This window comes from Odontomachus brunneus, unplaced genomic scaffold (genome assembly GCF_010583005.1).
Source record: "Odontomachus brunneus isolate Ranch 3 - 2012 unplaced genomic scaffold, Obru_v1 Obru_scaffold_019, whole genome shotgun sequence".
Lineage (NCBI taxonomy): Eukaryota > Metazoa > Arthropoda > Insecta > Hymenoptera > Formicidae > Odontomachus > Odontomachus brunneus.
In genome coordinates, this window is record NW_022639469.1 from 2033177 (window position 1) to 2050303 (window position 17127).

The following is a 17127-nucleotide window of genomic DNA, read 5'->3' on the forward strand; positions in this document are numbered from 1 at the left end:
TCGCTTCGCACATTAGGGCGAGCGTTTCGACGTATCGTTCGATAATCGTGCGGATTCGAGGCGCCGCGGCGTCATCGAACCACGGCACAAACTCGGCCGCGAAGTGCGGGAAAAAGGCTTCGAGAGATCGATCGCGCGAGAATATACCGTGCCGAGGAAACAGACCCGGCGCCGTCGACGCTGCTGTACGTGTGTACATGTATATACATACGTATACATACTACACTAGCTATGCGTGCGCGCACAACGCCAACGGAATCCCGGTTTAGTAATCGCGGAAACTCACGGGGATGCACCACTGTCTCTCGCGCGTCCTGCGCTCTCGCTGTCCCTTTTTCGTCGACGGACGAAATCTGGTCGATCGCCGATGAGTACGTCCGCGAAGAACTGTCGTTGAGAGAGATTCACTCAGCGCTGTTGCTCGTAAGGTAGGATGTTTATCACGCCGCGCGTATCGACCCGCACTCGCGCGATGACCATTTTGTAAAATCCCTCCCGACGCCATGATAAGCGTAAAAATGTGACCGTTACGTGCAGGCGATGTTCGATTCGGCGAATCGGCGCGATGTAATTCGCGGTAACCTCACCATTATTGCACTACGTAGAAGATGAAAAGTCGATACACGATGCATTTCTTCGAACGCAGACGAAAGGTATTCGGGATTATACATGAGATCGTCTGTCGCGTACGGCTAAGTGATATTCGAACCCGAAGCCTGCCGTATGCCCGCATCTGACATTCGTATCCCGTCGAGCCCGCTACTCGTTCATTCTTGAGACGCGATAACCGCGCAGGTGTCGTCGTCGGTAATTTCGAAATTCACGACTTTACCGACTCTTTGCTTTTCAATGGCCGTTATATGCCTTTTGAAAAGTCACTAACCGGAGTTATATTAATTCAAATTCTCTCTCACCCTTTCTCTCTCTTTCTTTTTCTCTCACTCACTCTCTCTCTCTCTCTCCCTCATTTTTTTTCAAGGTATGGCAATTCTCGCATCTGTGTATTATATAAACTTATATTGCTCTTTATTTATTTATTTTTTCTTTTCCAATATTATTGTATTATATAATTATGCCTATTTCGGCAACCAAAAATACTAATAACGTACTAATGCACCAAGGGTTCTTTACCCCAAGTCTAAATAAATATTCTATCTTTCTATCAATCAATCTATCTTTCTCTCATTTAAATCGCCGAGCGCTATGTGTGTACACACACACACACACACAACACAGCGGCGACGGGAGGGGCGGCGGTTGACGCGCAGGCGGCGACGACTACGACGACAATAACAATAACAACAACAAAAACAGCGAAACGGAAAACAACCTGCGCGCTATCGCCGAATTCTGAGGAAGGATTCCGCCCTTTCGCGGGACGCGATCGAGTTAACGAGACGCCGCCGGGTGTTGCGTCGGGAGAGAGTCGGGACGATCGCGCGGCGCGGCTGCTTTTATCGCCGCGGCTCGAGAGGCGCGCAGTGCTCGAACGAACGCGCTCGGATCGATTTTCCCGGTGGTTCTGCCGTCGACCGTCGAGCGGGCTCACGCTTGCTCACGTACGTACATTTCCTCGCGGGACTCGCGGCCGGCCGTTAATTCCTCGCTACCGGTAAATATCCGCGGATGCACGCGATCGCGCCCATCGTCAGCAGTTCCTCGTACTGCTCGTCCCTTTACTCGTCCGCGATCCCCCTGCGCCTCGTCGCTAAGACTCCGCGTTCTCGCCCAAAACCGCGGAAAGCTCATCGTTTTCGCCTACTGAAGTCGTGTTCTCTCACTCGTCTCCGTCGCGTTTCTTGAGTTTGTGCGATCGTTGTGCGCAGTGCTTTGAGGAAGAGTGTTCCAGACAACACGAATGTCCGGGAGACGTCACCGGGAGACGTCTACCTGTGAGGCGCGTCCTCGGGCTTTCGTGTTGCCTGGCGGCGTCGGAGGATCGTTTGCAACGTGGGTGAGACCGTCATCGATCTTTCACCGCCGCCGATCTTGTTCCTTGGCGAAAAAACGAGCGAACGAGAGAAAGAGAGAGAGAGGGAGCGAGAGAGATTGAGGCGCGGCGCTTACAATGTGCTGCTCTCGGATCGTTTCGTCATGTACGGTTATAACGCCCGTATCGTTTCGACGGCCGCTAAAAATAGCGTTCCTCGAGGAACAACCGGAGTAATTCGGCCACACGGATGCTTGATGGAACTCCACAGTCGCGCTCTCGATACTTTGTCTCATCGTCGTCGGGGAAATACGGGATTCCGAGGATATGGAATTCGCGAAGTGTGACTCGAGTTCGCAGTTTCCTTGTCTCCAGACTCGCGTCTCGGGCGGTCTTTTCTCTTGCTACAGACTCGATCGGGAGCTGTATTCTGGACACAGCAAACGCTAAATATGCCTTTCTGATTCTGACTCTTAAGGTAAAAAGTACTAATTCCCGGACACGTGCCTAATCCTGGACATTTTTATTGCTTTGGTCTTTAAATACGGAAATTTCAATTTTCAACGTGAAAAATGTATACACATTTATTGAATATACGTATATTCTGTTTTTAAAGTTTAAATAATCGTATTTGAAGTCAAAAACAATAAGAATATCCAGGATTATGTACGTGTCCTGGCAATAATATACGGAGAAGATATTGTGATAAAAATAGCAACCAAGTTTTTGTAAACTTGGACCATACAAAAAATTATGATAAAAATTACTATATATTTGTTTGAAGAAATTATATGTTAGATTTTTTATATTAAAAAATTATCGTAGTTACTTGAATATTTTGTTTTCTATCATATACTAAGTAGATCTGTAGTTATTATTTTTATAATTTACATTAAAATTTTTCAATATAGCTTTAAAAAAATATTGCAAAAAGAAATATAATTTCAACGTAATTTTTACTACCATACTTCCTCCGTACGCTTTTACCTTAAACGTACGCTTAAACGCTTAAAATTAAAAATAAATTAAAAAATATATATAATATATTTATTTATTTGCGCTTTGAGATTGTCGCGGGCTCCTTACGTCAGTTGACGAGTGATCGGATATTCATTCACGTCTCCCAGACTCAACATTTTGAGAAGGCATATATCAGCGCATTCGCTATCCTCCAGAGTAAAGCTCTCTTCCTGCTCTTCCTGGCGTCTCAGGAACACCTCGTATACAAGTCGACACCGAAGTCGACGCTCTAAACTAATAAGTCTGAGACTTCCTTTCTCGCGTTAACAATTACAATCCGCTGAACTCCGTGTTTTCGCGACAAGCGAGGTCGGGAAGAACTACGATACACGCGACAAAAGTTAAACTCTATTCGTCATTACGGTCGCGCTCCCGTCATTCGCTCCTCGCTGATCGGTTCGACACCGCGCAGATACCGGGATCCCGAGCCTGGACCGAGAAGGTTGGGAATTAACGAGCGGAAGTATCGGGGCGGGGGAGGCGAGAACGACGACGACGGCGGCGGCGGCAGAGGCGGCGAGGGTGTGAGACGAGACGAGGGTGGTGAATCGACGGAGCAGTCGAAGACGGGGCGAGGATGACGGGCGAGGATGGGAAGTGCGGCGGCGCTGGCGGCGGTGTCACCGGCGGCGGCACCGGGGCGAACGTAAACGTCACCGACAACGCCAACAACGTGAATGCCAACGTGAACGTCAGCCAGCAGAACGGCGGACCGGAAAAGGCGCCGGTCGTCGGCGGCACCAACGTGGAAACGCTGCCACGCACTGGAAAGCAGGTGAGTGTTGACAGGCGTGTTGACAGGTGATATCTTGCTTTTTTACTTGCAAAACCGGCTCGATCTCAATGAGACGCCTTTCGGCATGACGGAACGACGTTTAGCCGTTTGGCATGCACGTGGCTACTACTTTCGTGTGTATCTCGTGTCTTCGGCGAATAAATTTGCACAGGCAGGCATATTTCGCGTTAAAGCGCTCTGTTTGCAAGGACGCGAAAATCGTCGGGTAACGTTGTTTCTGTTAAGCGAGCACGCGTGAACGATAAGCGATGTAAGACTCGTCTTTTTGTGCCTTTTTTTCGTTTTTTTTTGTGCTGCGTCTTTCATGCGTGCACGAAGAGGTTTGAGCCGAGAGCATTGAAGATAATAGTGCAGAAGACATGACGTTGGAGCGCTAAAAACCGGTTTCGCCGACAGTCTGAATCGAGTGAGACCGATTTAGCGATTTAGTCTCTCTCTTTCCTTTTTTCTCTCTGTTTTTATAGCCTTATCCGTGTGTTGTTAAACGGAGAGAGAACATTTACGTAATCAGGATTGGCTCTAAGTGAAACGTTGTCGGTGGCTAGATTCGTTCGCCGAAGCTGCATTCACTACGTTTCTCTCTCGTGTCTAAATATATATTTCACTCGGATGCAGACAGCATGAGCTACTATAAACAATGAAATTCTGCAAATCTCTTCTCTTTGTCCTCGGTGGAAATAGATAGCTTTTCGTCGACTAGATCGTTCTTGGCGCTTTAATGTCGGGGCAAGATATCACTATATGTTTTATGCTCTATCATGCAATTTGCAATCATTTACTACGTGTTTTATAATCAGGAAGTATTATTATTTATGCGCACTTTGTTGCGCAACTTGTAGCCGCGTTACAAAAGAAAGAAAACATTTTTTTAATCATGACACTACAATATGCTGGGGAAAAAATACTTGAAGATTTATTTGTGGGGTATAAAGTTTTTATTTCTATGAAAATTATGCCACGAATACATTTTTACGAGTATTTTTTCTCAGTGCAAGAGAGCCTCGACTTTCGTACTTTCGAGTACTGAAAAAAAGATATCTAAAAATTAACAAATATTTAGTACCATTACATATTTATTCAGATCGAAATTTTCTTCATGTAAGCCGAGTATTGTTTACTCGGTTTAAGTACTTTTACTCAAACTTTTTCGGTTTGAATATTTTTTCTCAGTGTGGGCGCTCGCTAAGAGCGCACGAGCCGAAAATATTGCGCGGAGATACGCCAGCAGTATAATGTGGCGGTCGCAATTGCGTACGATTACGTTTAAAAAATGCATCACCTACACCACACGCGACAGTTCGCGGGAGTTCGCGGCGCGTTGTACGCTCGTCACGAACCCGTGTATTTTGGGTCACAGGACGCGGGTGAGGGCGAGGGAGGGATTGGAGGGAAGAGGGGCTGGTATTATCGCAAATAATAGGTCTCGTACGTATACATACCGTCTAATTGCCATACGCGGCCTCGCATTCGACTGTCTCGTCCGTCTGCTCGCAATTTTCGATCGCGTGGGTGAAGCGCGAAGAGAACGAGGGCTCGACATGGCTCCGGCTGCATCACCACTTCGCCATCTGACGCTCGCCTTGCTGGGGCTGTATATCGGCTAAATTTCTCCCGGGATCTCGTCGTGGAGCCGCGTGTAAACCTGCCGCAGCAATTGCAAGCGGCAATCGCCGGTATCCCCTTTTGGCGCGTGTTCTCGTAAAACGTCAGAGCGTCAAAGAGAGAGAGAAAGAGAGAGAGAGAGAGAGAGCTGCGACGACGTCTCCCGTTCGTAGACTGCGATTTTTCCGCGATCCCTCTCTGTTTACGCAGTCGAACATCTACTCGACGAGGAAGATCAGAGCAGGGAAGACAGGGGGATGCGGCGGAAGCACCTTCATCGCGCGGATTGTTACATTAACGCGCATGCAAAGCGGCCATTAAGACGAGCGACCGATTATTGCGGCTCAAAGGTCACGGTTACTCTAGGACGTAGGCTGTTGCTGCTGCTGCGGAGGCAGTAGTGGAGTAGGTAGAGAACGACGAGACGGGTAGAGGGGTACATGCACGTGCTGTGTTCACGGCAGCGGAGATCCTGGCGAGCGCTCTTCGGAATTGAGAAAAGGAAAAAACAAATAGGAACGAAGTCGGGTAGACGCGTGCGCGTGCAATTCTCGTCGCGGGGATAAAAAGGCCGAAGAATGTCAACCTGCCTCGCTAATCACAGCCTCGTCCGGACCGTTTATGTCGACCAAGGTACGGTACGGTACGGTCGGCTGTCGTTAGGACGGCGAACCGTGTATTCGCTCAGCACACACAAAAAATGACTTAGTAATATTAACTAAACCGCGGTAGCTGATTCAAACTTAGTCAAAAAAACTAATCGTTTAGCTGTCACTGTTAAGAATTGGCTATGACAGCTAAAATGCATTCGCTGTGAAATACAAATATATTAGGTGACATTAAAAATGCACACTATTTCAAATAGTTAAGAAAATGGCAGTTATTCCTAAATTTCTTATCGTATGCATATATTAAAGAAATTTGCTGCACAACTACAGTCATTTGCTACAGTCATTTGTTTCTAGCAGCTAATATTTCTCGCTGTAGCGCCTAAGTTTAAACAGCGAATAAATTTAGCGGTAGTATCGACATTAGCTGTCCCTATTTCAGTGACACGTCTTATCTGCCACAGCTATTTTTTAGCTCTGGAAACTAGTTCTTTTTTTGCGTGCAGCATTCGCGTATTTCGCTAAGGATGAAAAAGGACGAGACGCTCGGTATGCATAAAACACTAGGGTTACATTCCAAAACTTTTTGAGAAAAGTTTTACTCAATATCTACAATTCACGTTATATATATTATAGAACATCGAGTAAAATTTCTTTAAAAAGGAAATTCATGAAAAGCTAAGGTGTCTTGTGAAGATATATATTTTCTCTGTTTGAAAAATATTTTATACTAGCATAAATTGCTAGTATGTTATTAGCATTCACCAAATGTATATTTTATTTTGGAATTCTAAAATAATAGTAAATTTATCTACCGGATTATTTATAACGACGGACACACGATATAAAAAACATGCTGATTACAGTAATTTTGTAATGAGAGATCAAACGTGCATAACACTTTTAAACTTTGAAATATAATTTCAGTCGTATTTTGTACGGTTCAAGATTACAGAAATTTTGTCGCAACTTTTGGTACAATATTTCCTCCGTGTAGCTGAGGCTTTTCTATATCTTCAGGACAAGAAGTGCGTCCAAAAATATTGATTTCCAATAAAGTCACGGTAGTAACTTCAATAGTTGCCGGAGTCTGACAGAGCCAGATTGCACTGTATGTCCCAGAAAGTATGATTGCGTGCGGAGGGATAAATAGGGATGGTGAAGGAAAACAGCGGGAGAGGGGGTTATGACGAGGGAGTTCGGACAAGGTGAGCGTCTCGCGGCAAAGATGACATAAGAAGAAACCGGTTACAAAGCTGATCGAGAAAGTATGCGAATCGGCCAATTATTTTGTCCTCGGTCTAAGTCATAGTTGAATTCGTTTCCCCTTTCTTTTTTTTTGTTTTTTATATTCTCGCGGTGACCTGAATAAATGAAAAAGAGTCACGGATTGCGATCCGATTCTCGACCCTTGTGACATTCGCTCGTGTCTCCCTCGCGTCTCTGTCGGGCGTCCGCGTCGATGTTTACCTCGTATTCGCAAGTTTGCGAAATTCATAGCTGCGTTCAAGGTTGCGTTTTATGCTGCACGTGTCTGAACGACACGTAAGTGCCTCCAACGGGCGGGCCGGCGCGGTGAATTTATTTGCATCGAATTGCATGCATTCCGTCGACGTAGGTGAAACGAGTTGGTGGTGAAAAAAAAAGTCCCCACACGAGCCTTTCAGGCCATATATGCAATATATGTGTGTGTGTGTGTGTGTGTGCGCGCGCGCGCGTGCGACCAAAATCAAGTTAAGAGGCGCTCTCACGCTAATTACCGAGTACTCTAGCGCGGAAACAGTGCTCGTCCCGTTTGCTCCCCTCCTCTTTTCTCTCTTTCTCCCCCTCTTGAAAAATGTGTCGCGCTCGTGATGATGCGACACGCGCGGTGTACAATGTCCGTCGTGCATAACTCGCTGATGAATTATTTCATTCCTCTCGCTGCTCGTGATGTCATACGCTATGAACGTCGCTGACGTCTCGATTCAACAAACGTAATGCGCGAGCGCCCGCCCTCGCTAAATTTCTCGCGATGAAATTCGCGAATTAGAATGTATCTTGTCATACGTTGGAAGCGTAACGACGGTGCGGAACATCGCGCCTAACAATAGATTTAATCCCTTACAACTTATTCGACGATATCTAAAGACGTGTACATCTCTTAGGTTGTTCGTAGGGACTTTTGTTAGGGAGGGTTTACGGCTGATATATTTATAGTCAGGCATAATTATTCAATAATATATTGACCGTTTTTTATGACGATTATTGAAGATATAGAAGATTATTGAAGAAAAAGTAAAGTTACGTCAATAAAAATATCAGTTTGAATTTTTCGTAAAAATTTGTACGAACTTATCGAACAACTCATGTTTGAAATTGCATTTAAAACCTCCTTTCTAAGAAAAATTTTACTGAAAATCTGTAATTTATATTACATATACTATAGATTTTCAATAAAATTATAATTTATATTACATATACACTATAGATTTTCAATAAAATTTTTCTCGAAAGGATTGTTTTGAAATGCAATCTAAAATTAGAATCGGGAAGAACGAAATATACGTTGCAACTCGATTTACATCTACGCTAGAATCCCGCAGAATCTTTACAAGGGTTTCGTTATTATGAAATAACAAGATTGAGTCACAACCTGCATTTAGTTCACGAAAGCACTATGTTGGAAAGACGTCATTCCAACTTAAGGGGTTAATTATTCACTGAGGTATTGTGTGTATGTACATGTTGTTATACATGCATTGTGCATATGCATTGTGTAATACACGCGAGAGCTTCAGTATGAAAGACCAGGTACGGTATACGCGACTACCGCCCGTGTCGCGTTCAATTTAAGACTCCTCGCTGCGGAACTCTTGATTGATGACGTCAGAAGCGAGAAAGTGCATGCCCAAAATGTCAGTAGGGGATGTCGAAATAAAAAGATATATCGACAAAATTTGCAATCGACTAAGCATACCTCTAAAATACTTGGAATATTTTCCTTTTGCTCTAACAGTCAATAAATAATCGTAAAATTAACGTATAATCTTCCCTTTTAACCTACATTTTCCGTATTTGTCACATTAATTCTAGGTTATATATCGATTGTTAGAACAAGAGGAAAGCACACTGAGAGAAAAAGTTTTACTAATTCAAAATACCACTCGCAGCAGATATTTGTTGATATGGGACAACAAATGATCTCGTAGTGGGAACAAATGATTTGTTACTTTCAATTTGCTGCTCCAAGCAACACTTCTGTAATGGAAACATAACTAACCTAACTTAGTCTAATCTAAATAGATGAGAACAAGTGTGATTTGTATTTCAGGCAATGTACATTTATTAAAATAACAAATGATGAGAAATGACTTGTAACTATTTCGATTTGTTTTCTTAACAGCATCATTGGGCAAAAAACATGCTTTTGTCCTGATAACTGAGAGACTGTTCTCAATATGTTATGCGGATACTTTAGAGGTGTGCTTAATCGATTACACGTGTCATTTTTTGGATATATCTATTTGCATTTCGACATGCTTTGTAGGAATGTTGGGCATACATTTCTTCGTGTCTGACGTCATCAATCAAAATAGCGACGGGCGGCCTTAAGCAGGAAGCTACATACTCTTGCATAAAGGCATAATGCACAAAATAAGAAAACTGACCAACCCTTCGTTTTCATGGCAATGGAAATGAGGACTCTGATTGGTTCATTTGCTTATGCGTTGTATATCATATCTTTATGCAAGAGACTTCCCGCTTTAAAGTTCAAACATTACGTGTCACGAGGGCCGGGGTGCAGCGTTGAGGTATCGTTGGGGCTCGCAGCCGTCCTCCAGGCGATAAGCAATATTGCTGCAACGTCGCTTATCGAGATTCCCCGAAGTCCACAACGACAGTTTGTACTTAGCGCACACAAGCACCTCGATCCGTCCGTTAGTCCAAGTGTAAGCCGCTCTCTTCTTCGTGCTGGACTCGCGCGCGCGCGCTCGGATTACGTCAGAATTTCACCGTGGACCCTCACCAAGGAACCTTGAACAAGATCCCGAGGCCACGGTTACCCAATCGCGGCCGGACGCGTATGGACGCTCACCGTCCGTAAATAAAAGTCGCTTTCCGCCGAATCGCGTTTCGTCGTCGTCTCACTCGCGTCGTTAGATAGCGAATTGATTAATTGACCGGGCGTGTAATGTGCAGTGTGCTTAAAAGATTGCGGCGTGCCCCAGTGTGTGTACTCGCCAGGGTTGCGTGTTCGCCTGATGTAAATCAAGGCCGCCGCGTTCTCTCTATCGCGAATACCTATCTTTCTCTCTCATTGGTGAACCGTCGTCCACGGCAGGGCACCGAAACTCCTCGCTCTCTCGACACGTCGATGTAGTTTTAGCTCGTGTGCGAGCTAGGAGAGACAAAGGTGTCTCTCCTTCGCGAAACGATCTTCAAACACGGTCGAATCATATCCCTCGGTTTACTCGGAGGATGATAAGCTTCGTTTAACTCGAAACGAACGTCTCATCTCGGCGAAAGTTTCATTCGAAAATCATGGACGGAAAAGGGTTGCTTCAACGTGTCACAATTAAGCGCGTTTTGGTGGAAGGATTTCTGGTTCCTATGAACCCAATTGGTTTATTATGAATCACCAAAATTGAGAAATACCAATTAGGTTCGTAAGAAATTGTGTTTCCAGAACGCGCCTGGTTGTGTCATGTCGCGTTAATTCAACCGCGAATGCAATCACACGAGCCGAATTCGGGTTTTAAGAGCCAGAAATCCCGCCCCCTTCCGCCGCTTAGTTATGTATTGTCACATTGATTCAACCGGCCTTTGTATAATAATACAAAGCCGCGATACGGATATTGTCATACGACATCGAGGATTGCAGAAGCAAACGACAAACAAGGTCGCGACGCTGTTGCCATTAGCCGATCCCAAATCCGCCCCGAATCTGTCCGGGGAGAATCCGCCGTTAGGACCACGAAGCCGCGACACCACGTGCGCGGCAGCGGAGTTTAATTACATTAGCTCGAACGGCAGCGCGTCCGTCCGGATTTGAAGCCGTCATCACTGTCGTGCAGGACGCCCGTGTACGCGATAAAGGACACGAAGGTGGTGGTGCTGCAGCGCGATCGCGCAGCCACGACGAATCTAGGTCGGCCGCGACGCATTACGGGATTCAGACCGCGTCGACGACGACGACGACGATTCCTCGACGACGCGACGCGACGCGTCACGATGCGCTTTTAGGGAACGACTACGTCGTTGATTACACCGCGACGCGGTGGTGAGGTCGGTTTGACGTGTAACGGACGTGCAGCATCCGACGCAGGCACAAGCGTCATGATGATGGTGATGATGATGATGATGACAAGTGCGAGTTATGTCTGATTGCCCGCAATAAGACGGTGCGTGGTGCATCGCGTCGCACTGACGACATTGTAACGGAGGCACACGCGCGTTCCCCGCGGCGATGTGTCATCCCTTATCCGCACGAGTGTGTATTTCTACGAAATACTTTAGTTACACGAGTCTTAAGTAGCGGACTAATTGAAAGAGGCAACCACGCGGTGCGATCGCGCCACGCTGCCTTAGCTCGGTGCAATAACGAGGCCAGCACGATTAAATTGATGGATTTATTTATCCTGAGAGAAGAGTCCACGGAGAGAAGAGCACGGAGAGTACGCTGACGGGGTGCGGGTTGACGAGGAGAGATTCTCCGATGACGCGCATCGCGTTTCGCTCCGCAATCGATAGGAAGTAGGAAGCGCGGCAGCGCGATGTCGAATTTGTCGAGAGAACGAATCGGTGACTTTTTTCCTCGATTAATTTCTCAAGTAACAGTAACGCAAAGAGTACAAGCTGGGGTAACTGGTTGATGAGAAGAGATTCTTCCAAGGTTCCTGTAGTCAGAGTTAAGACAAAGCATAATGACCTAATTGTAAACCTAATTGTATTTTCTTCGCCATTTTTAGGAATGACGTGAGTGGGAGTGAGAGAGAAATTCTGGCAGGAGTAAGAGAGAAGTTCTAAAACTGAAATGACGAAGCATGCTGCAATTTCTCCCTCACTCTTTTATTCACCTCCTCTCTACAAATGACGGGCGGTATCCTAACTTTGACTTGAGAAACTCTATATCCTCCGATGACGTGCATCATGTTTCGCTCTGAAATTGATAGGAAATAGGAAGCACGACAGCGCAACATGTCGAATTTACCGAAGTGAAAAGTTGCTTTTCTTGCTCAATTTTTTAAAATAGTAAACTGAAACTTTGTATTAGTCGAAATTTTAACCCTATTTTCAACCTGAACTTTCCAATAGCTGTATGTTTTGAAGGATACTTTCAATATATACAAACTGAAGTTCTGCTTAACGCCTCTAAATGACAAAAAACGTACAAAATGCCACTTGCAGGTTCTAAAGATCTTTCAGCAAAGCTAGTAAATTAAATCAAAATATAAAAGCTTCAGAGTATCAAAGTAAGCGTTAAATCCAGACTCGAGGGATGGATTTTATTTATCCCGAGATAAGCACGTAGAAAATTTTGTAGTAAAAATGACAAAAATTTTTGTAATCTTTATCTATACAGAATTATGGCTCAAATTATTTTATATTTTTTTATATATTTCTTTAATATTTCTTTAATATTATATATTTCTTTCAAAATATTGTATATACATGTTTAACTCTTTACTACAAAATTATTATAATTACTGAAATATTTTTTTATATCGTATATTAGGTAGATCAGTCATTTTACTACTTTTATAGCAATTTATAAACTTTTTTATACAAAATAATGTTTCACGGAGAACTACTAGAAAAATAGTAAAAATATTAAAATGGAAAAGAATTTATATGAAAAAATTGTAATATTCTCCGTGAATAATTTCTATGAAAATGTCAGTACAGTTCAGTTCTACAAAAAACATTATAAAAAGAAATACGATTTTTATGTACTCCTCACTACGGTATTTTCTCCGGGGAGCGTGGAAAATACGCGGAGAAAACTGGTTAAGATCCTCCAATGACGTGCATCACTCCGAAATCGATAGAAAGCGCCATGTCGAATTTGAGAAAACAAAGCGGAAAGTTGAGTTTTCTTTGATTGTCTTAAATAATAGTAGACTTAAGTTGTACATTAGATTGATAGGTCAATTTATCCCGAAGTAATTTTGCGAAGAAAGCCGAAGATATATATACGGGTAAAGCGGGTCCATAAGGGAAAATCTGTCGATGACGTGCATCGCGTTGTTTTGCTACGAAATCAATACCCGGAGAAAACAACTTTGTTAGTGTAATCGAATTTTCTGTTACCTGGGGACCACAGACGGGAACTCGATCTTAGAAACAGAAAGATTTCTGTAGGATGTTCCTACTCAAGCCGCAATTTTGAGTCTATATTCGACTTAAACTTTTAAACATCTGTACATTTTGAACGATCAGTATATATTTAACTGACATGAAAATCTCTCGGTTATCAGGACAAAAGCACGTTTGCTGTTTGACGATGTTGTTAGGGAAACAGGTCGAACAGTTACCATTGCAAATCATTTGTCATTTTAACAAACATACGTTGCCTAAAATCACATTTGTTCTTGTTTATTTAGTTTAGGTTAGTCATGTCTCCATTAGAGGAATGTTGCTTAGAGCGGTAAACTGGAAGTAACAAGTAATTTGTTCTCACTACATTTGCTATCTTATATCAACGAGCCATTCGTTGCGAGCATTTTGTTAATTAATAAAATTTTTTTTCTCAGTGTCAAAAGAAATCGATATAGGCTTCAGAATATTAAAGCAGACGTTGAACGGACTATTGACGTCGAAAATAGGATCAAAATTTCGCTCAGCTTGCTCTCAATTATTTCGGTCGAGTTTCAGTGCAGCTGAATATTCAATTCAGCTATATGAACTAAAATTTTTTTCTATGTTAGGAAATAGAAAGCCTGATGCCGAATTTGTCCGGAAAATGAAAAAAAAAGTTAGTTTTCTCAGATAATAATTTTCTTAGAAAGATAACAAACTCCAATCTATTTTTACTTCGCCGAGCTTAAAGAGCAAACACTTCGACAACGGGGGAAAACGAAGGGTGACATTCGATCGAATCGAACGAGAGTTCGAAGAGGCTCCTTCTCGAAACCGTCTCTCTGTCTCTCTTTTTCCCTTTCGTTCTCTATGGCGCAGCCTAAGAAAATATTCCTGAGCACTAATGTTCTCGCGCTTAAAGTGACCGAGGGAGCCGGTCCGCGTGTCATGAATATTCCTCGCGCTCGGTAGCATTATTAAAAGCGCTTTTCGCATAACACGCGCGGTGCGAGCCGATAAACGATAACACGACGAGCGATACTGGAGTGTAGCAATCGGAATGACTTTTAATTTCGCGCATATCGATTCTCGCGGCGGGAATCCACATCGGCCGGCCGGCTCTCCTCTTATTTCGTCCCTTTTCTCCCTTTTTCCATTCCGGTTGCGGCGACGCGCACGCCCGTGCGTACGAAACGCGTTATTTTCCATTCGTCGCTTCCGCGCCGGATGGAAGCGGCGTTTGTGCATTGCGAAATCGCCGGTGAACGCAACCGCGTTACATATGCACGCGGTCTCTGCGTACATGCGCGCGTTGCGTCCCTTCCGCCTGTGCTCTGCAAAGGTAGACTGAAAATAAACGTTTTCGCGCCAGTACGCCGCCGCAATGGCGCTCGGGATGTGAAGCGAGGTGGCTTCTTCTTCATCGCGCTTTACGCTGGACGGACTGACGGACGGACAGTCCGCCGCGACGACGTGAACGCACACGCGCGCACGCTTACGTGCACCGTGAAATTTCACTTGAACGCAACTCAAATCGCCGCGAACCGTCGAATACACGCTCATCAGCAGCATCAGCTGGTACACGCGCGCGTCCTCGGAAGCGATTTATTATGACGGAGTAATCACAGCTGTGACGCGAATCATTTCCATACGCGCGCCCGCACACATACACGCAATCTTGTGTGATTTGCATTTTTCGCGATGGAAATAGAAGAATTCCCCGGAAGACGTTTTTATTGCCTTGAATCTCTTTCTCTCTCTCGAGAGAGAGAGACTCGGATGATACATCCTGTGTATTACCGGCACAAACTAAAGTTATTATTATCATTACTATTATTATTATACAGAGGAGATATTGTAATAAAGATTACAACGAAATTTTTTTAATCTTGTACCACAGAATATAAATAGAGAGAAAATATATATGAAATTGAAGGTCAATTACTGCAGTATGTCGATTTATTTCTCAGTTAGAATTAAAAAATGATTTTTACTATAAAATTCTCCGTGTAGAAATAGTGAATTTCGGCGACCTACCAAACATATGATATGAGAAACATAAAAAATTGCAATAATCTTGCAGTAAAAGAATCAAACATGTATAATATTTTTCAGCAAGCGTAATAATTCTGGCTACAATTCTGTGGCTTACGCTTGCTGAAAAATATTATACATGTTTGATTCTTTTGCTGCAAGATTATTGCAATTTTTTATGTTTCTTATATCATATGTTTGGTAGGTCGCCGAAATTCACTATTTCTACATGGAGAATTTTATAGTAAAAATCATTTTTTAATTCTAACTGAGAAATAAATCGACATACTGCAGTAATTGACCTTCAATTTCATATATGTTTTCTCTCTATTTATATTTTAGAAACTATATATTTTAATTTTATCTTATATTCTAGGAACTTTATTATTTAGAGACTTCATACTTCAGAAATGTGTTATTAAACAATTTTATATATTTCTAGCGAAATTTGCTATACCTTACTAAAAGACTTGAAAAGACTTAAAATTGAAAAGAATTTATATGAAAAAGCTTGCAATATTCTTTTCATGTATAATAGTTTGTATAACAATTTTAGTATAATCCAGCTTTATATAAAAAACATTGCGAGAAGAAATATAATTTTAATGTTATTTTTCTTATAATATTTTCTCCGTGTATTATTATTGTTATTATTATATTGGAAATTCGCAGTGTTGTTGATTCTGAGCGAAATTTGCGTCGGAGAGATGTTAACAATCGCGCGACTTTTTTTTTCTGTGTTCCCGAATACGTCGAATCTGCGATTTAACGTTGAGAGATCACGATCATTCAGAACGGTGAGCGGAAAAGTGGGTTAAAGCTAATTGCTCGCTCTGCACCTCGCGCAGCATTTGTTTCGCGACTTGACAAGGGCTTCCGCGGATATTTGGCATTCTGCCCTTGACAAGTACTTGAGCATCAGACATGTTACATCGGAAGTTGCCGTGATTGACCCACTTTAATAATGTCTCTCGTAAAATGCCGTGTCGTCGTTGAAAGCTTCGAAAGAGGACAGAGTTAGAGCGACAACGGGCAGTGTGTGGTATGGGCGGCTGCAGATCTTTCTCTCTCTCTCTCTCTCTCGCGCGCGCGCGCGCGCGCTCTCCATGGCCCTAATTTAATTATTAAATCATGTTGGAGCCTCGCGAAGAGGCAGATGGGCTCTCTTAACCCTTAACTCACGCTAAATTTGACTCGTGTCACTCGTAATTCTTATAAATCTTCGCGGCACTAAGCCAGACGACGATATCGCGGGTTTCTCAGAAGAATTTTCTCTGCAGAGAAAACTCAGAGAGAGAGAAAATAAATGAAAAAACAATAGCGCGCTTTTACGTCTTTTTTTAGCAGATCTCAGAATTCTTATACTGAAGTTCGCTGAAAAATATTCTTAAAACGTACGAGGATCGAAAAATCGGTGGCAAGTTGAAAGATTTATAGTCGAGCGATATGACCGCGTTTGACACACACACAGACACACACGTACTTGATCGTTATTTTGCTCACGGAGCTAAGTGGATACCGAACGAACTGCTCAAGGTCCTCGATTGGAGGACTTCAAAGCCACCGTCTGACGAGAGAAGCGATCGCCGACCAAGTGCGGCAGCTCGAATGCGCATTTCGGTTGGTGCACACTTCTTTAAACACACACGCGATAAGTAGCGAGCTGTGTAAACTCGACACAAGGGTTGTAGCCCTCCTCGTCGAACCCACGCCGCGCCGCCTTGATAATACGTTTCTCGCCCTCTTGGCTCTCCCCGGCCTGTCGCGGCGGGGAAGCGGAGTAATCTCCCTGCACAGAGACGCTCTCTTTCTCTCCCTCTCTCTCTCTCTCTCTCTCTCTCTCTCTCTCTCTCTCT

General features: G+C 43.6%; 2 protein-coding genes across 21 annotated transcripts in view; both read left to right on the top strand.

Moving 5' to 3' along the window:
* Positions 1-17127, top strand: part of LOC116841833 (ankyrin-3-like) — a 125776-nt gene that overhangs the window by 502 nt on the left and 108147 nt on the right. For 12 of the 20 annotated variants that reach the window (XR_004377623.1, XR_004377624.1, XR_004377625.1 and 9 more), the window contains exon 2: positions 3363-3725. Coding sequence is in view for 5 of the 20 variants with exons in the window: in XM_032810239.1 (XP_032666130.1) it covers positions 3528-3725 (198 nt within the window). In the remaining 15 variants the exon portion in view is untranslated. Of the gene's footprint in view, positions 1-263; positions 429-1008; positions 1613-3362; positions 3726-17127 lie in introns of those variants that run through there. The other 8 variants (XR_004377617.1, XR_004377618.1, XM_032810234.1 and 5 more) reach the window with 4 other exon arrangements.
* On the top strand, positions 2106-3356 carry LOC116841843. The gene is made up of 2 exons (XM_032810259.1): positions 2106-2408; positions 3106-3356. Exons 1-2 carry the CDS (start codon positions 2181-2183, stop codon positions 3181-3183), a joined length of 306 nt encoding a protein of 101 aa, XP_032666150.1. The 5' UTR covers positions 2106-2180; the 3' UTR covers positions 3184-3356.